Below are 20,348 nucleotides of genomic sequence, written 5' to 3'. Positions count from 1 at the left end.
CACACTATTCTCCTCTTGGCCCCAGTTCCAGACACGACAGCAGTGACTGAGTGTGTGGAAAAAACACCCTTTAAGAGAGGTCACCCTGCCCAGGAGAGACTTACAGCTACACAAGTGCCCAATTGCTTTGTTTACACTTTGCCTATATTCAAAATCCCTCAGAGACTAATTATTTGAACTAAAAAAAAAAAAAATCCCTCTTCCCCTCGTCTTAAAAACAAAAGCACACAGCAGATAATTCCCATTTTTTTGTGCAAGGAAGAAACAAATGTTGGAAAACATGAGCAGAAACAACACTGGGATGCACGGACACTGCAGCAGATTTTTAAGGAAGCAAATATTTAATGTACAGCTGCATTAACCATTCTGTTGGGAGTTCTGTCGTGGCTGGGCTCCTAATAATGTATTTGGGGAAACTTGCAACTTAGGAGTAGCTGAAATGATCAAGTTTGGTTGGGTATTTGTAGGATGAGGGATCAATATACTTCACCAGCTTTGCAGAGGCAAGGCAAAGCAATCAGCCTCCTCTTACAGCAACCAAGTCCACACAGAAGGAAGGAAGGAAGGGTCTTTGTGGTTCCCTGCTCCCCCCAGGTTTTCACTCATCACACAGGGAACTGCAGTCAATCTACAAATGTTCCATTTTTATTACAAAGTATGAAAGGCAGAAAATACTGTACCTAATACACAGGAGGCCGAAACTTAGAAAGAAGGTTAAAAAATCTGAATAAAACTACATAGGAAGCAGGAAATAGCATAAAAGGATGCAACATTCCACTTTCAAGCGAGTTCAGAAAATTGCCTTAAAATTTACAGTTTCAACAATATGGTTCCATGACTCAGGTGTTAAAATCCATTGTAACAAACCCTTTTATATTTTCTCCATAAAAATAAAGGAATATAGGGACACTGCAGTTATCCATGTCAACAATATATGTCTGTTGAATAGCAGGATACTGGGACTCCTCTAGGACAGAATAGTAGCGAAGTTGCAGGTGGAGAAAAGGACAGAAGTAAAATTACTATTGCTTTAACATACTCTAGTGAGAACAAGAAGTCAGGAATCTCATATGGATGTTTGTACAATCATGCTACAAAGATTACACCTTCAGGAAATTACCACAACAGGACCGTGAATGGGAAGAGCAGAAGGGAAAACACACCTAAAAGTAGAATCTCCTACTCGGCTACTGGTAACAAAAACGCTTCGGCGCAATGGATTTAAATTACATTTTACACTGCTAGCAAACCCAAGGGTTAAAAAAAGGTTATTTTTAAATAGTAGATTTCGTAATTCCTATTTCCCAAGTTGTCAAAAAAAGCAACAGATCTTTTTCCAGCTGCACTGGGACTCTGTCCTGCTCTGGTTCTTGCCTTTCTGCCTTGCTAAGATCCCACAGACCCACCCTCAGCACCAAGAGGGGCTGGAGTTGCATTTGTTGCCCATGGAAAGCAAACTCCAAGGAATGGGAGCTGGACCACAGGTTTACAGCTGCACATGGCCACAGTATTTTGTCATTAAGTAGCTTTTTTCTCCTTAATTTTCTTAGATTTCCTATAAAGAAACCAGCTTGATGGAAGCCACTGAGATAATTTTTTTATGACTGTGGAAATTCTTGCTTGATGCTAAGTATCAGAGGCTGCACAAAAGGCCACTGAGGTCCTTGGCAGACACACTTGTCACCTGAAACAGGCAGCAGCAACTCTCACAAGTCCCTTTGCACCTGGTGTCTGCCATGAATCACCAGATGAGCCTTCAGTGACTGGTATTTAGCTGCATTTCTAATTACTGTTCTTTCTACTGCTGGTGAAAGGTGCTGATTGGAACTTCTGGAGATCCCTTCCAGAAAACAAATCGAGTCAGGGGCATCCTAAACTCTCCTCAATACCCTCAAGAATGAAACATTTCTGACTCTTCTTGGGTAAGCAGGGGAAGTACAGCTGCATCAGAAAGTGCTCTTTAAGTGCCACATACAATTAATTCCCTGGACTCCCTGCAAAGATCAAGAGAAACTGGGGCAGAGCTGACAGTGACTTGCTCATTGCTTTCCATGTCCACAGAACAGCAGGTACAGGCTTGCTGTGAGAGCAGAAAGCAGGAAACACACGTTGGAGAGAATTTGTGTTACCTGACAGGATAACTGGCCATTTGAGGTGGTGGAACCACTTTGCTACCAGCAGTGGGAAAACTCAGCCCTTGAGTACTTGGATGGGACTGGAACTGTGCAGCCTGCTGAGCCCTGAGCTTGGCTGTGCTGCTGTCCACTCTTCCCAGTGTGTCTGGAAAGGGTTAAAACACCACTAACCAGCGGGTCAGTTCAGTGGTTCAGGCTGTGTGAATTCCCAGGCAGCAGCTGCAGTTTCTCTCTCACAAAATTCAAGTTATCCAAAGACTTCAGGCACATCCCTACACAACCAACCCAGCACTGTCATCTTCGTGCTCTGATGGTAAAGAAGAGGATTCCCAAACACCACAAAGTTCCTAAACAAAAAGGACTCTCTGGGGGACATGCAGCAGCACATCCCTTGGGTTGCCCTTACAGGACAGTGTCAGTCTCAGAACATGAAGCTTCAGTTTAACATTTACAGCCTTGTCAAGTGCTCATATTTTTGGCTTTCAGTAAAAACAAGTGAGGGTCCACGACATCTCCAGTTTAGGATTTTGGTGACAGTCGTTATTTAACATTTTCTACACAACACAAATGCCTAACCTACAAGGAAAAGACCACTCTCCTCCTAATCTTACCAAAAATATACTTGTTAAAGTGCCATCTGCAAGAGAACAAAATGGACACACTCAGCTCCTTATTCCCATTGACAACAAGCACGAGAACATCTGTGAATTCCTCACCTGGTCCCTGGCAGGCTGTGATCTACAGACTGAGGCAGCTTCTCATTGCACCACGAGGCAAAAATAGAGCTTTTCACTATTATCCAGAACATTCAGTAGAGTAATTACTGCTGAGTTTTGAAAGGATCATTAACTTTGACTTATGAGAGGCAATGCCTCCCCCGTTAAATACATTTCAAGGTTCCATAAGAAACAACCTGTTTTAGCAGTCTCCTTTCATATTATTTGAAACCACTGTGTTTTCTTTCTAAATAGATTGTCAAAGCACTCAAATCCTTGCCTTTTAAATCCCTGCACACACAAGTACAATTCCCACAGATGCAAGCTACCATGGCCCTCCTCATTGAGACAGTTCACAGAGCTGGCACACTACACACTAAATCAACATTCAACTTGTTAACTGCAGGTTTTTCACCACCCTAACAAATCTTACATCAACAGCTCCTGGCTGAGAGCCAGCAGGTTGCCCACATAATAGTAGGAATCTGTGGAAAGCTTGGTTTAAACAGAACATAACAACCAAACAATAGTTTAGTCTCTTGAATTAATCAACTGGAGAAGTGATACAGAACTTCCTAACTCAGAATGATTTCTGTCCCAGAACCAGGCTGGCCTCTACCAACAACAGCACATGCTTTTCTGCTTTGCTCACCTCACCTGTGTTCACTCTTCCCTTAATGTTACTTTCTACTCAAAAAACATGAGGTATTTGCAAGCAGTTGTTCTGCATCCTCTGCTTGTGCAGTAAGCACCAAATAACAGAAATTGAGTATCAAAGTATTTATTTCCATGAGCTTTGGGAAAAAATAATGCTTATGGGGGCTTCACACCCTACAAAATTGAGTGTCAAACAGGGGAATTGTGATAACCTGTATATTTCAATTCACAGGCCCCAGGGACAAGTGTCAGGGTTTGTTTTATCTTGCACACAAACAAACACCAAGCAGAGCATTCCCTCCCTGGCACTGGGTCAGCAGCTGCTGGCAAAAGGGCACAAAAGTATTTCCCTTCCTTTTCTATATAGAAGTGCCATTTGCACTACAGAACATCTCACCCATGAGGATTTTCATGTCTTTTCACTCATTAACTTTTCAAGTGACATCTTTGAAGTTATTTTAAGTATTATTTCCCTGTGCCAAAACAGTCTCTAGTGATTTTAAATGTAATTTCTTGTGAAGAATGACAATGGATTATGCCCAAAGCAATATGCTGTAGATCCAGAAGGTATCCCAACTGGCTAAAAAAACAACAGGATATAGGCTTTATTTAGAATCCACTGGAGTCTCCAAGATTCCTTCACTTGCCTTTGATGCATTTGGAATAAGTACACAATTTCACAAACAGACTTCCATCGGTTTCATGGATGCAAGAACTGACACTGGGTCCTCTTTAGGTCCCTAACAGGACTGATTTCCAACAGAAGCAGAATCTACCTGGCTATTCAGACCATGAGTTCCTTTATACAGGCTCTCATTATCTTAGCATTCATTCATCTTTGACTCATGCCATCTGTACAGGAATAAGCTTTGAAGCAAAAAGGGGACATGGAAAGCACGAACATTGCAGGTAGTTCCCTCTCAGTAACAGCACCTCTTGCCTGCCATTAGTAATTAAACAGAGCATGACAAGCCTGTGAATGTATTTCAGATGACTCCTAAAGCTGTGAATGCCATTAGCCACTCCTGCTAAGAAAACCCCAATTTTTGCTTCATCCTATGTAAGTTTTTTCCAGTTTCAGATGAAGTGCTATTGCAGAAAGTGATTGTTTGGCTAACACTGCTCTGACATCTAGCTAAAGCCTGCCTGTGGAACACACTACTCTCAGTAGTGCTGCTAATAAGAAAAATTGACCTTCAAGTCAAATCAAGCTTTGTCAGAAATCCCACAACTGAACACACTGACAAAACAGCAGCTTGCACAGTGTTGGTCTCCTGCTTCTCTGCTATCAAAAGGAATGATGGAATACAGCTGCCCCTAATGAATTCCTATCAAATTCCTGAGGCAATGCTTTTCTGAGCTCCACGGTGAGAAGCAGCCTGCAGAAGAGTATTTCTCTATGTCCAGAATGACAAAACTTTGCAGATTCTGTTCTGTATTTGACAGTGTTCTCAGTGTCAGCTTCAGTGTTCCACAGCAACTGCTTTCCCAACTTGCCTTTCCTGCATAAACTGACAAGATGCAAGTTTGCCAGTGTCCTGCTATTTATAATCTGCCTCCAGTTGCAGGTGAATACTCATTAGGTGGAAAGAATTTTGATGGTTTCTGACATTTACATAGAAACTGGGCTGCACACCTTCCAGAGCACTTCTGGCTGTCATGTCTTCATCAGGGAACTGCAGAGCCTTCAGCACAGGACCTGTGTTACAGTAAGACTCCAACAAGGATTTTTATCTTGCCTAATGCATTCAGCTTTCATTGAACAGTATTATTGCAGAGTGATCACTATTCCAAACAGAAGCCCTCTGGCACATCCCCCAAAGTCAGGAGGATGACAAATGCCAAACCTTGGCCTCAATGGCACAGGTTCTTTCCTTCCAGATCCACCTTTGTGCATCACATTAGGGAGTAACTTCTTTCAAAAAACCAGCTTTCTTTTGGATAGCAGAGCAGTTTTTCTGACTTGTCTTGTTCATTCAACAAGACCTGGCAGTATAAAGCAAATACACTTCACAAAAAGATTGCTTTTTTGCTCCCTTCAAGACCTCCTAGGAACACAGGCCAAACACTACCTCTGAAGTACAGCCTGACCACAAAATCTTGCTCACATTATTTGCCAATCAAGCAAGCTACAAAGTGTGAAACCATTTTATTTTGATTTAGATAAGGTAAGTCTTCCAAGGGGGAATAATTTGGAAGTGTCAATCCCAAGCCCATTACAAATACATTTCTTCAGGAATTGTTTACCTCCTGGGAGCTCACGTCATGCACAGATCTTCTTTCTCAACCTATCACTGCTCTGTTTGCTAACACGACTGCAGGATACACACAAACTCAGTTAGAATTTAAAAATAAGACCTACCATAGTAACAACTGCCTTGAGCATCAGAAAAGTGTAAAGAAATTGTGCAACAAGTACTTGTACTTCACAGCACCAGAAAATTCTGCCCAGGTCACCAGATGCAGAGAGCCAAGGCAACAGTTGATTCTGGCAGGCCTTTACTGCCAGGGAGCTGCAGTGTTACTGTGGTTTGTATCCATGAACAGGTCCTGCTTTGGACATATGGAAGTGGATCACATATCAAAAGTAAGAATTAGGGAGAAAAACCTTACTCAATAGAAAGTTAGCCCAATATATAAAAACCATACAAACGTTTAAACAGTTTAGAGGCAGCAACAACAGAAATGATAAAGATTCCTGCCAAGGTGGCCGTTAACATCACTGTCTTTTTCCCCCCACCTTGTTTTGCACCTGCATCTATTAAACTGGTGGATGTGCTGCCTCAGCTGGCTGACAAACACATGGACATATGCAGCAACTTAAAAGCCTGCAAGCTTATTAATACAGTCAACAAACAAATATACAGAACTTTTACTGAGGGGAAAAAAAGGAATTTCACAAGAAAACCAGAACCCAGAAGTTCCAAGAGGCTCAGCACGTCTCTGCATTTTAGAGTTCTTGAGAGACAGGAGACCCCTGCCATCCATTCTTGTAACAGTTTCTTGTAACAGCAGATGCAAAGCAACAACAGATACTGGCCACTTGACTGGTGGTGTTCTTACTTTAGAGGGGAGGGGGGAGGACACAGCCCTGCCTCACTGTGCACCAAGCTGCAAAGTTAGACTCTGAGGATCTCCAGGCAGTTGTTGTAGCAGATGGCTATCCAGTCTGGCTGGGTGGATGCCCACTGTACATTGTTGATCTCTCCCTCGGCTGTGTAGGCCAGGATGGGGTCCTCAATGGCACGAGGCATCTGCTGGATGTCCCAGATGAGAGCCTGGTGATCATCCGCTGCACACAGACAACAAACGCAGGTACAGTCAGTGAAACAGCATCTCCACATGTGCCCACTACAGGCCTAGAGCCTCAGAGCCAGCTAAGACATGGCTGGTCCAGTCCTGATCCATATTCAAGCCAGACACAGCAACACCATTATGCTCTAACAAAACAAACTTGGATCATGATACATTATCCAAGACAGAGCTGATAAATGAATGACCAGTGGAACTCATAAACAGCAGAAAACATTTAAGAACTGCATTACAAAAAAACTAAGGAGCATTAAAATAACAGGAGGTTAGCCAGAGCTGATGCACAGTTTGGGCACTGGTCTCATCACTCCAGTAGGTGTCTATTTCTGTAACATTTTGGGAAAGTCACCTAATAAAGAGCTTCTAAATTGCAAGTATTCTTCAGCAAAAGGCAGGCAGAGAATTGCATATACTTAAGGATGAAGAGGATTTTGCAAATGCAGTAGAGGACTCCAAGATTCCCCTGTAGGTCACACTTACCTGCTGTACAGATGTGGCAGGAAGAGTGAGGTGCCCAGGCAATTCCATTTACACATGCTCTGTGGTTGTTTAACCTGGCAACAGGGGTGCAGGGAACTCTGACATCTAGAATCACAACCTTCAGAAAAAAACCAAAAACCCAGCTACATTAATAAAGTGCATTTTTTAAAATTAATTTATTCCAAATACAAGATATTTTGAGGTAAGGCTATAAACATGGCTCTTTCCTAAAGGATGTGGTAGGCAAGTAAGCCCTGCTCCTAAAGAACAGCTTCCAGCTGGTCAGTGTGCCATGTGTCTCAAAAGAAGTCAGACTTCACAGGGGTCTTGTGAGTTAGGCCACAGTGGCAAACAAACTGTGCTTCCCTGAAGCAGCCTTGGTAACAAACCAAAGCTGGACTGGGAAAGAACAAAGTGACTCAAAGATATTAGGTGAAAATTATTGCCCAGCTGCTCACAGACTCCTCTTAATAATCAGCTGAAATATATACAAGCCATAAAGCTCAAGTTTATAATGCCAAAGTCACTTCTTTAACTCCTCAGTGCACTAAGAACTGGTCCTTAATCATACTTCAGGTACTGATGCTGCCCCTTACCATAAATCCCGGGGTGTAAATTAGTGTCAGGCCACCTGCCCCAGAACACAAACCACCATCAGCAGCCAGGGGAGAGGAGCTGCTGCCTCACCTCCATGCCATCCATGGCCATCGTGGCCAGATAGTTGGGGTCCTGCTTGTTCCAGCAGAGGCGCAGCAGCGGGTGGTGCTGGGGGTCCTCGTAGATGATGGTGCTGTGCTCCAGGTGCCGCAGGTCGAACATCCTGACCGAGCCGTCGGCGCCCACCGAGGCGAACATGTCCCTGCCGCCGCCCGCGCGGCTGAAGGCGATGTCGTACACCTGTGGGCACAGCACGGCACAGCTGACACCTGGCACGGCACAGCTGACACCTGGCACGGCACAGCATGGCACAGCTGACACCTGGCACAGCACAGCTGACACCTGGCACAGCACGGCACAGCTGACACCTGGCACGGCACAGCACGGCACAGCTGACATCTGGCACAATACAGTACAGTACAGCTGACACCTGGCACGGCACAGCACGGCACAGCTGACACCTGGCACGGCACAGCATGGCACAGCTGACACCTGGCACAGCACAGCACAGTACAGCTGACACCTGGCACGGCACAGCACAGTACAGCTGACACCTGGCACGGCACAGCACGGCACAGCTGACACCTGGCATGGCACAGCATGGCACAGCTGACACCTGGCACGGCACAGCATGGCACAGCTGACACCTGGCACAGCACAGCACAGTACAGCTGACACCTGGCATGGCACAGCTGACCCTGGCACAGCACAGCACAGTACAGCTGACACCTGGCATGGCACAGCTGACACCTGGCATGGCACAGCTGACACCTGGCACAGCTGACACCTGGCACAGCTGACACCTGGCACGGCACAGCACAGCTGACACCTGGCATGGCACAGCTGACACCCAGCACAACACAGCACTGTGGTGGTGTTTGCAGGGGACTTAGGATGAGGGAAAAGATGAGAATGTTGACTCTATGTTTCAGAAGGTTTGATTTATTATTTTATTATATATATTATATTAAAACTATACTAAAAGAATAGAAGAAAGGATTTCATCAGAAGGCTGGCTAAGAATAGAAAAGGAATGATAACAAAGGCTTGTGACTGACCGAGACAGTCCAGACAGCTGGACTGTGATTGGCCATTAATTAGAAACAACTACATGAGACCAATCACAGCTCCACCTGTTGCATTCCACAGCAGCAGATAATCATTGTTTACATTTTGTTCTTGAGGCTTCTCAGCTTCTTAGGAGAAAAAATTCTTAAGGAAAGGATTTTTCATAAAAGATGTCTGTGACACAGCACAGCTGACACCTGGTACATCATGGCACAAAAAATTGTGTAAGTTGTGCAACAAGTATTTGTACTTCACAGCACCAGAAAATTCTGCCCAGGTCACCAGATACAGAGAGCCAAGGCAACAGTTGATTCTGGCAGGCCTTTACTGCCAGGGAGCTGCAGTGTTACTGTGGTTTGTATCCATGAACAGGTCCTGCTCTGGACAGCTGACACCCGGCACAGCCCCCCAGTGCTGCATTCTCCCTGCAACTGCCCAGCTATTGTATTTGCAGGGAATGCCTCCATGAAATTAGCAATGATGAATTTGATTTTGTGTTTTTAGAAGGTTAATTTAGTACTTTGTAATACTATATTATATTAAAGAATACTATACTAAAGAATACAGAATGGATGCTTACTGAATGCTAAAAAGATAATAATGAAAACTCGTGACTCTGAAAAGTCTTTTTATCTTTTATTATTTATTTATTTTATCTTTTATTATTATTATTTATCATTATTATCTTTTTAGCACCCTCGACACAGTTTGGCCCTGATTGGTCAATGAGTCAAAACAACTCACACCAGAATCCAATGGAACAATCACCTGTGAGTAAACAATCTCCAAACACATTCCACATGAGCAAAACACAGGAGAAGCAAATGAGATAAGAATTGTTTTCCTTTTCTCTGAGGTTTCTCAGCTTCCCAGGAGAAAAATCCTGGGCAAAGAGATTTTTTCAGAGAATGTGAATGCCACACTCAGCCACTCGCCAAAAAGAGGTGTTTATTGCCTTTGATATGAAGTTGATTTAAAATCTAATTTGATATTTTAGCTAATTTTGCTACAATATTCAGAAGCACAATCTGTTAAAACAAGCATGTTCTTAAGTCAAGAGTCTATGATGAATAAAAAGAATTGTTTTGATAGCCAGCAGTATTTAGGTACTCAAAACTGTATAATTTTAGAAAAACTGTATACAAACTTACATAAATGATCTTTTTGAACCATTAAATTGTTCAAGAAAAAAAAAAAAAGTTCTGTTCCTTTTCTAGTGCTTTTAGAAGATGCAATGTAAACAATCAAACCCCCCATTCACCTCTTTGTCATGTGCAATAAGCTGGGTCTTCACGTGGCCAGACACCAAATTTACTCTTCCCAGAACCTGTCCTGTCTCCAGACCCCAAATAGTGCAGGTTGTGTCAATACTAGAGGTACCTGAAACAAAACCACTTCTATTAGCAAAATTAATATTGTCACAAATTATTTAATTGCTTCCTGGGTTAATGTAACATCCCCCAACATCTACAGATCAAAATAGCCACGAGAACAGCATAGAACCAAAATCAAGAATGTCAAACAGGCAGCAGTCTTCCATGCATTTAAATGACCCAAACCTTTTAACTGCAGAAATAGCCTTCCACACAGGAATCAAGTGTAAATAGCTCATGTCTGCTTCAATCTATTCCAAAGCCTGATGCAACTCTGAGATCAGCTTTCCCATCCTGTACATCTCTTGTGTGTGCCAAACCCCAAATTCAATCAGTGTTTTGATGGCGTGCTATTATTAATTGATTGCTGATGTGGGCTGAAGGTGGGGTTAGCAGTAAAGCTCTTAAGAGATGAGACATGTAACACACAAAAAAATAAATAATGTAGTAAATAATTACTAGGACATATTATCACTGTTAATCTCTGGGCAAATCCCCCTGACATAAATGGCTGTTCCCTTCTGGGAAACAAACCCCTGCATCAGTCATCCTGGATTCACAATTTTTCCTGGAGGCTATAATTAAACCTTAAGTGTTCAGCCCCCTCCTCCAATTGAATCAAGGACTCTTGGCTCTCCTCCTCCTGCTGAAATGGCTTCACAAAACACACAGCTCAGTGCACAGTTTCAAATCCACCCCAGAACACCCTGAAATAAGTCACAGAGCTGATGGGCATCCTTACTCAGAACTGCAGCAACAGCTCACCAGCCCTGAAGGCCAAGACTCCCTATCCCCAAATGTCCCTAGTCCAACCTGAGTGACCACTCTGCACTGAACAGGGCACCTTTCAATGAAAAAAAATAGCCCCCATGAGATGATTGTTTTCATGTTTTAATGTAAAACAACAGCAGTTTCTACAATGCAGTCTGTGGTTAATTATCAGATTAACCAGTGGACATGCAGTGACACAACAGCAGTTACAGCCCAGACTTTATCAGATTCGATTAAAAAGTGTGCCAAAACCATAACATTTTGTCAGTCTCACCTAACAGGTAAGGATCCACTTCATTCCAGTCAAATGATGTCAGTGGAGCACAGAAATCCGAGTTCTTGTTGTTGTTCAGCAAACACTCCAGCCGGGTCTCAGTTTCACCCACCTTCAGAGAAAATGAAACATCTGACTTCAAAAGCAACATCACCTGACCTGTTCCCCTGGCACAAAACATTAGGAGTTAATCCCAGGTTTCTTTCCTCTCAGCTTTACATCCTAAAGCTCTGGAAAACACAGCCACCAGCTCCATTTTCAATAAGCTGATTAAAACAGCAATTGCCATGATAATTCTGCTTCTCTTATAGTCCTCAAACAGTCACATTATTGCAGTCAAGAAAATCTTGTGTTGAGTGAAAAAGAGATCAATATATAACAGAATTCAGTTTTCATGGTTCATCTTTTCCTAGGGAGGATTTACTCACCCTCCACACTCGCAGGTAGTCACCACTGGTGGCCAACAGGTCTGGGTAGACTCCCTTGGTGTCTGGGATCCACATCAGCTTTGTGGTGGGGTAGGGGTGATCAAAGGTGTTCCTGCAAATGAATTCTGAGCTCTCTTCGTCCAAACCAACAAGTTGCACCTGTGAGAAACCATTTTTAAAAGAAAGCATTTAATCAAAATACTCATTTCTAATGACAGCATTAAGACTGAGGGTGTTTCAGGACATTTTCTGTCACCTCAAGGACGACACAAAAGGATCATCATGTCAATGAAATGAGGAATCATTAAGTGCTGCTGGGGCATATAAGTAAAGAGAATATCCATAATCATACAGTGCTTTGATTTGAAGAGATGATCCCAAATGAACTGAAATCCAATCCTGAAGGATTAAAGACCACCCTTCTCTTTTCCACATCACAGAGCCCAGTTTAAATCACACACTTAAACTGCACAAACATTATTCCAATTCATCCTTAACTGAACTGATGCTGACAATGTCATCTTCAGAGAGCAAAACAAGCTGCATTTTGCATAACTGAAGTGCATTTCATGGAATTCTTGGCCACAACCTTGCAGACTGTGATGGATCATGTCAGGCAGCTGGCAAGCTTTTTCAGCACCACATGACCCAAAATGTTCCGTCACAAGTGCATGAAAAACTCATCAATGAATCACATCAGAGAGGAAGAAAGTAAACCAGAATTCAAACTTAAAATATTGGGGAGCTAAAATGGTTACGTAATTCAAATGTGTGAACAGACCAAGAAAGCAGGTCTGCTGAGAGATTCTAGGTAACTGAATCCCAAATTAGAATTTTTGCACCTTGATGTGTCAGGGGGAAGGGCTAAACTTGCCCCATTGTGAGAATGATGCAAAACAGAGCAAACAAGAAACTATCTCCACACAGCCTGGCCATGACAGCACCTGAAGGAATTCTTGAAGTCCCAGACATGATGTTATTAGAAAAATATTGACATGTCAGAAAGTGCACAGAGAACAAAGGGTGCTGGGAGGACTTGTTTAACCTGCAGTGACTACAGGACCCAAACAGGATGAAAGTCCCACTGTGTGAAATGCTGCTCAAACACAAACATTATGGGGACGACTCACTGCAATTGGTTTGTAAGCTGCTCACAGTAGGAATTTCCTAGTACTTTCCACATAGCAGCTTCCTCCTGGGAATAGTAGTTTAATGGACTTTTTCTAAGATATTTATCTGAAAAAATCCTAAATTTATGCTTATCCTGGGATAAGCAATTTGTCTAATCAACTACACATTTCAGCTAGATGGGAAATTTATCATATTTTTCCCTCATAACAGAAAACCAACAAACGCTTCTGTGGATCTTAAAATCTAATTAATTTGCGGTTTTATGAGCTCATTTAGAGATTTTCTTAAATGCAGAGCCTTGCTCCCCCTCAATGAGAAGCTCCATCCTTTCCATCTCATAACAAACACTAAAAGATGCAGCCAAGTATGCTTCCAAAAACTGAAATACAGCCTGTCTTGCCCTCTCTTTATTACAACTGCTCCTTACTATCCTTCACACCCTAGTATAAATCAGTCAAAAATCTCCCAGACTTCCAAAGTGATTGACAAATAGCTTTCTAACTCCTTTAGGGATCAGGAGTACTAAGCAGATTTTACAAAGGAAGCACATTGTCCTTGGTGATAGAAAATCTTATGGCAAGGTTAGGAACAGAAGACAAATGACCTCTATCATTTCTCCTTTGCTTATGGTGTTTTCCACTCAACGTGAATGTATTAATCCTACACAAAGCAATCAACATCCTGATCGCCAGAAAAGCAAATCTCAAACAGCAAAATATCCCCTTTCACTGGTGTTCATGTAAATATTCCTGCACTGCATATTCCCATTTAACCCCTCCTCAGACCTTAAGATGAAGCAATTCAGCATCTCTGATCTTTGACATGTTTAGGTGCAGGCTGGGTTAGGGAACAGAAATTGTTATTATCACCACCAGAGCTGCTGCAGCTCAGGTGCCTGCCCAGCCCTCAGAGCTGGAGCAGCTGCCAGGGGGAGCAGGAGGAAAGCTGGAGAAGCTCTGCTCTTCCAAGCTCTGCAAATTCAGAGCCGGGACTCTTCTCTCAGGACTTGACCACACAGAGTCATTACAGAACCCCTCCACTCATCCTCTCGAGGGGATGGAAGGTGGAATTCTTTCTAGGAGGCTGATTATATCAGAGCCCTGTCTCTCCCCTCTGCAAGGGAGGCGAGAATGCTGCTGCACAAAGGAGTGCCTCAGGTCCAGCCCAGGTAAGACTGGAGTAATGCCTATGGGAAAGGAACCGTCAGTCTGGCTACAATTTGAACCATTCTACATCTCCCTCTAAGTCTTGCCAGTGAGAAAATGAGAATTGGTGTGTTCAGTCTCAACTGGTTTTGTGATTATGCCATGACATTAACTAGGAATGCTAAGTATTTATTTGTTGCTCCAACACTTGAAGATAGGAAAATCCACATCTAATTTTAGCATATTATAATCCAAGCACTTATCAACATAAAGCATAATTGCAACAGTGCATGTCAGTAAAGAATCACCTTTAATCAGCATTCCTTAGGATTTTTTTAGAATTTATCTCCAACTTGATACTAAAGAATCAGAACTAAATGATGCAGAATTTGGTAACAGCTTCTTTTTCTTAAATGGTTGGAGGAACGGTGAAGTAAGTCCACAGTAGTTTGAAAACCCCCAAAACTTTAATCTAATTAGTAACTACCCAAAATGACATTTCACAATTATTTTAGGGTCATGTACAATCAGAAAGATGTCACTGCACCAATTAATCTCCAGCATTCAATCAATTTTCTTTGCTAGATCTTACAGAACAAATGACCTTCTGGCAGAATGACTGCCCTGAAGCCTCTTTGTCTGAGGCACTGCTTGGGAGGAGGTGGAAATCTGGGGAGCACCTGGTCAGAACCTGTCCGTCTGCTCCAGTGCTGGGAGCGAGCTGTGCACACCACAACCTCTACTGACTCCTGAACTGGATTCCGCTTTTGTCTTGCAGGTAGATCCCAAAAATCAGCCTTTTCTGGTGTTTTCCACAGATATCTCCTGGTCCATGAAGCCACAGCCAGGAGCATGTGGAGCATTTTAAATAACAAGACCTACGAACACTGCTTCCTCCCATTGTGACACTGATCCATGAGGGTTACAGCGGCTCACTGCTGCTTCCCAATCCAAGAAGTTTAGGAAACACCACCTCAAATTACTTAATTCCTCCATCCAGACCAAGGCATCTGTCTTCTTGTAGCAGTGATTTTATCAGGGAAGGTGGACAAGCTGAAACAAAACTCGCTGGGGTTCAAACAGGTCTTGGCAAGCAGCTTCAGTCTGTGTGCCCCAGAGCCCATCGTTAATGTGATGGCTGACAGGGTGAGCAGATTTGCCCTTTTACCTTCTCAGAGTACAGACTACAAAAATGTTTCCAAGTTGGTCTTTGAACAAACTGGAAGTTTTCAAGCTCAGGCCCTGCCTGTCCCCAGCAGCATTCCCAGAAGCACAACACTCTCCAGGAAAAGGACACAACTCTCACACAGGGCTCACACTGCCTGAACTACACAACGTGTTCAGCAAAGCCCAAATTGAGGATTGCTGTGAGGGCAGTGACCTAACCACCCTAAGAGATGTCACCCCTGCCACTCCCTGCCACCACACCCTTGCACAGAGCCAGTCAGTATTTTCCACAATCTCCATTAAACACCTTGACAAAGCTACGTGCTATAAACCAAGCTCTATGGGCAAACCTTCAGTTTCACAGAAATTTCAGGATGCTCTGTAACGTCATCCATCTTCTCATCTCTATTTCTATGTAATTCATTGTACCAGACCAGCACCTTGAAGGTTGTTCAGAAGTGACTGCACATGTGTTCTGAGAGATGAACACAGTCTCTGTTACCGGTGTGACATTCTTCACTTACACTTTGCAGGGAAACACTGAAGACACAATCTCATGCCTCATTACACCCTTGTTCTCAGGGAAAAGTACTGAGGAATCAATACTGAGAGTGGTTTATATACTTATGGAAAAGTTATCAAACACAAGTCCTCCACAGCAAGAAAGTACAATGAGAACAGCACATTTCCAACAGTCTCAGACACCCTGTACATCACAGAATCGCAGGGGCAGGACTGGAACTCAGCTCATCCAGTCCAATCCCCTTTTCCAGGCAGAGTAACCTGGATCAGGTAACACAGGAACACATCCAGGTGGGTTTGGAACGCCACCAGAAAGGGAGACTCCACAAGCTGCTTGACCAACCTGTTCCACTGCTCTGCCACCCTCCATGGAAAGAAGTTCTTCCTCAAATTGCGGTAGATTCTTTATATCTATATGCATATATATGTACAAACCTCAGTCCTGGCCACGAACTTTCCTTTGTATTGACCAAAAAGCCAGATAAGCCCAAGCCAGGAGACCTCGTTTTATTTCTACAGCAGCAGCATCCACACTCATCTCATACTCACACCTTTAGTTCCCAGCTCTTTACACCACAGAGAACTCACAGCACACGGTGCTTATGTGACTGAAGTCAACCCAGTCGTTAATGCCGACGATCGGAGGTCACGAGAATCCCTGCAGCAGCGTTATCCCAAAACCAGCAGCACCCAGGGCTCGTCAGAAGGAGACCAGCCCGACCCTGGTCCAGCGCCTGCACTTCGGGGGGCACCTGACGGCTCTGTTCAGCTGCCCCCCGCCCACCCAGCCCCGGGACGAGGCGGGCCAGCCCCCGTTTGCCCCAGTCCCTGCGCCCACCGCTGCCCACCTTGTTGTTGTACTCCTCCACGAAGCTCCCCAGCGCCAGGCGGAACCGCTTATCGGGCCGGACGCTCCAGTTCATGGCGTACACGGTCCAGGGCGCCTCATATTTGTAGATCTCCTTCCGCTTCCCGTGCAGCGACATGGCTGGGCCGGGGGGGCCGCGGGCCTGGCCCGGGGAGCGAGCGGACGGGTCCGGCTGCAGCGAGCGGGGAGGCGGGGCGGGCAGGGGGGAGCCTCAGCGCGGCCCCCGGGACGGGGAGCGGAGCAGGCACGGCACGGCACGGCACGGCACGGCACGGCCCCCTGGGCGTCGGGCAGCGGGGAAGGCTCGGCTCGGCTCTCGGAGCGGCGGGGGAAGCGCGGCTCGGCCCCCCGGGGGAACGGGGAGGCCCCGGCTCGGCCCCCGGTCCCGGCCCAGACCCGGCGGCGGCAGCGGCGCTGAGGCCGTTTGGGACTCGGCCTCTCACACAACGGGAACGGAAGCCACGCGGGGAGCCCCACCCACTGCACGCGGGTTGGATGCCTTGACTGTCATTTAGAGCGTCGGTTGCCTATTGGGTAATCTGCCTGTGCGCTCGGCCCGGTTCGGTTTTCTATTGGTCATTTTGCCCTTCACTCCAAACGGACGCTCGCGCTCTGGCTGGGGTAACCTACGGCTGCGCTTGGCCCCGTCCAGGAGGGCGGGCGCGCTCGTTGTCGACATCTTATTGGTTACCCGGGGTCGCAGTGACTGGAGGCGGGATCTTGAGCCCTTGTCGGTGATCGATTGGCTGGCAATGATGTCAGTCACGCCAGCCCGAGGCGGGTGGGGCCACTTCAGACTCTCGAGTGTGCCACGAGTTCGAATCCGGCCTCGGCCGAGTGGCGGACGGGCCCGGGTTTATCTCTAATTAACAAGAGGTTAATTATGGTGTTTATTTGACCTGACCACAGGTGGGCTCTGCCAGCCCCACACTCCTTGCATGAAGTAACCTGGGTTTGACCTTCTTGGGGCGAAGATGCCCGGGATGAATTCATGGATGCTCCCAACCAACACAGCCATAATTCACATTAGGTGCCAAAAACATCTTTATTAGCAAAGTGTACACTAAAACTCCGGAGAAAGAGCTGCTCACAGTTTGACTACTCTCGGAGGGAGCTCGATACATTACTTGAGCTGGCGGCCTAGGACTATCACAGCATCTACCCGAGCGAGCAGCGAGGCGGCAGCACTACGTGGGCTTCTCCTACGGCCTCTGCGGAGAGAAGGGTGGCAGGGGGAAGCACCTATGGAACCCTTATCAAAAGAGAGAGCCTGGGACGGGCGACTGGATACGGGGCTTTTCAGCTTTCTGGGATTGTGCTTTTGAATTTTGTGCTTTATGCCCAGGCCGGTGACGAGCTGGATTTACCTGGGGAGCCGTGGGATGCGTGTTGGGGTTTGCAAGGTGTGATCAGCCTCGCTGGAGAAGTCAGTGCTCTGGGACTCGTGCTGAAGCAGGCTGAGGTGGCAGGGGCTGTTGGCCCTTCACTTCTCAGTGGCAATCAAGTAGGACAAGCTTCTGTCCTCTGTCCTTGTCCTGGGCTTGCCACCTGCAGTTTGCCCTGGACCACACCATGGAGATCTCACACTCCTCCTCTGGTGACCACCCTTCTGTGGGCTCTGCTGGGCTGAGCCTTGTCCCAGCACAGTGGTCCCAGCTCCAGAGGTTTCCAGCACAGCAGCCTCGCAGCCCAGAGCCCTGGATTTGCTCTCCTCTGGTTGCTGTGGCTCTCTCGGCTTGTGCCCTTCTCGAGAAGAAGCCTTGGCAAGGAGGAGGTGGTGGGAACCACGTGGCCTAACCAGCTCGATGGTGGCTGTAAGAACTGTTCTAGGTTCGCTCTAATGTGCAAATGAAATCTACTCTATGGGAACCGCTGGAAAACGTTGACCTCGGAAGCCAGCCACTCTATCCTTCCTGTCACGGTGGCAGAAGATAGCTACAAATTATACCCCTGAGCCAATGGCATTGTCCAATGTCTTACCCTTGCAGTCAAAATCAACATCAACTGGCCGGGCTTGCAGTTGAGGTTCCTCTTGACTGGCCCCCACATCTCTAACTTGCAGGAAGCACGGGGTCAGAGAGGTGTCTCTGAATGTCCTGGTGCTCGGAAGATGCCTCCAAGTGCTCGGGGAGGGAAGGGAAACGAGAGCCCCTCGAGAGTCCCTGGGTGCTTGGTGCCCTTTGGTGGGGAGGCTCTGGGCTGGGGAGAGGTGGGGAGTGGTGCTCCTGCTCGGAGTAGACGGTCAGGGTTTTGTCAGATGACACAGACAGCTGCATCCCGCTTGACAAGGAGTCCCTGGATTTCAAGTGGAACTTTTCTACCTCTGTGTAGCTCGGGCTCTGGTGGGAAATGAGGAATTGTATGAGTTATGGTAAAAGCAAAATAAAGCAGCCACACTCTCTCCTCATCAGGCTCCAAGCCCCAAAATGTTATTTTTCACTTGAGGGAGCCTCAGAGCAGAGGAACCCACTTCCTTCCCTACTGATGGGGCAACCTGGCAGCATTGGGGATGGCAGCTGTGCCCCAAAACCAGTGATGCACTGGGCAGATCTGCTCCCAAGTCAAGACCCCGTGGCTTTGCTGGGCCCAATGAGTGTTTGGCTATGCCTGGCCTGGAGAGAACTCGGGACTGGGACAGAAGGACCCTGGTGGGTGCTCAGCCAGCAGGGGTGCCCTTACCTGCTCCTGGGTGGGCAGCTCCTGGTCCTGCAGCGTTGCACAGGGGGCGAGCGGCTCCAGGCTCCGCGGGACGATGCCGTACATGGCCAGGCTCTGGGAGCTGGGCGAGATGGGGCTGTACGCGGGCGGCACTTGGGACAGCTGGCGCTGCAGGAGCTGCAGGATTACATGAATGTCTGACGACATCCTGGACTCCAGCCTGGGGACAGAGCAGCCAGAGAACCCTTTTGCATCCTGCAGCTGGGCAGGGGAGGCACAGGGAGGAGGTGCCAATCCCGCTACCCCAGGGCAGTGATGCTTTGCCTGCTGCTTGTTGAGGTTTTTAGAGAGCTTCAAACCAGCACTGCCAGAGAGAGAGATCAATCCTGCCATCTCTCTCCTGCCACACTCAATCATCCTCTGCCCAATTTTATGTGGAGCCAAACTGGGATCTGGAGCAGGGATTTGAAAAAAGCTAAAATTACCCTGGAGGGGGGAAAAAATTGCAATGGTTAGTTTTAATCTGGATCAATTCTCCAGGCCAGCTGCCTGTGCTGACAGATGGAGCAAGGCAGGTTAGTGCCAACCACTTTTAACTCAGGAACAGAAGAAAACTGAAAAGTACAAGTCTCTTCTTTCTGCCTTGTCCTTGAAGGGAACAATGCTGGCAGGAGTGGGCACAGCCCCACTTGCAGGACACAGTCACAGCATCACTGACAGAGTGGGCAGACCTGTCCCCCAGAGCTAGGATGGTGCACTGGAGAGACACCCAAACACAAGTGTGTGGTGAAATGAGCTCAACAAGGGCAGCAGAACCCAAAGTGTCAGGGAGGTTCTGGGGGTGGTGACAGATGCCAAGGGTGGTGGCACAGCAGCAGATGAGGGGCTGGGCTGCAGTCAGGGTCAGGACTTGCCCTTTGAGAAGCCGCTGCATTTGCAAAGCACTCCCACCCCCTTCCCAGGAATGCAGTGTCCCAGAGGTTGCT

At 46.3% G+C, this 20,348-nt stretch overlaps 2 protein-coding genes across 3 annotated transcripts in view; both read right to left on the bottom strand.

Moving 5' to 3' along the window:
* Positions 1-623: 623 nt before the first annotated feature.
* Positions 624-16,872, bottom strand: DCAF7 (DDB1 and CUL4 associated factor 7). Its single transcript, XM_066566916.1, has 7 exons — positions 16,685-16,872; positions 11,872-12,030; positions 11,444-11,555; positions 10,287-10,405; positions 7,988-8,197; positions 7,301-7,418; positions 624-6,800 (listed from the first exon to the last, which is right to left on the bottom strand). Exons 1-7 carry the CDS (start codon positions 16,820-16,822, stop codon positions 6,628-6,630), a joined length of 1,029 nt encoding a protein of 342 aa, XP_066423013.1. The 5' UTR covers positions 16,823-16,872; the 3' UTR covers positions 624-6,627.
* An 858-nt stretch (positions 16,873-17,730) lies between these two features.
* Positions 17,731-20,348, bottom strand: part of KCNH6 (potassium voltage-gated channel subfamily H member 6) — a 32,737-nt gene continuing 30,119 nt past the window's right edge. For both annotated transcript variants that reach the window (XM_066567115.1, XM_066567117.1), the window contains 2 exons: positions 19,384-19,582; positions 17,731-19,043 (listed from right to left, as the gene is read on the bottom strand). In XM_066567115.1, coding sequence (XP_066423212.1) covers positions 18,756-19,043; positions 19,384-19,582 — 487 coding nt within the window. In that variant the 3' untranslated portion in view covers positions 17,731-18,755. The remainder of the gene's footprint in view (positions 19,044-19,383; positions 19,583-20,348) is intronic.

The sequence above is a fragment of the Molothrus aeneus genome, chromosome 28 (assembly GCF_037042795.1).
Source record: "Molothrus aeneus isolate 106 chromosome 28, BPBGC_Maene_1.0, whole genome shotgun sequence".
Classification (NCBI taxonomy): domain Eukaryota; kingdom Metazoa; phylum Chordata; class Aves; order Passeriformes; family Icteridae; genus Molothrus; species Molothrus aeneus.
This window is presented reverse-complemented; position numbering and strand designations above follow the sequence as displayed.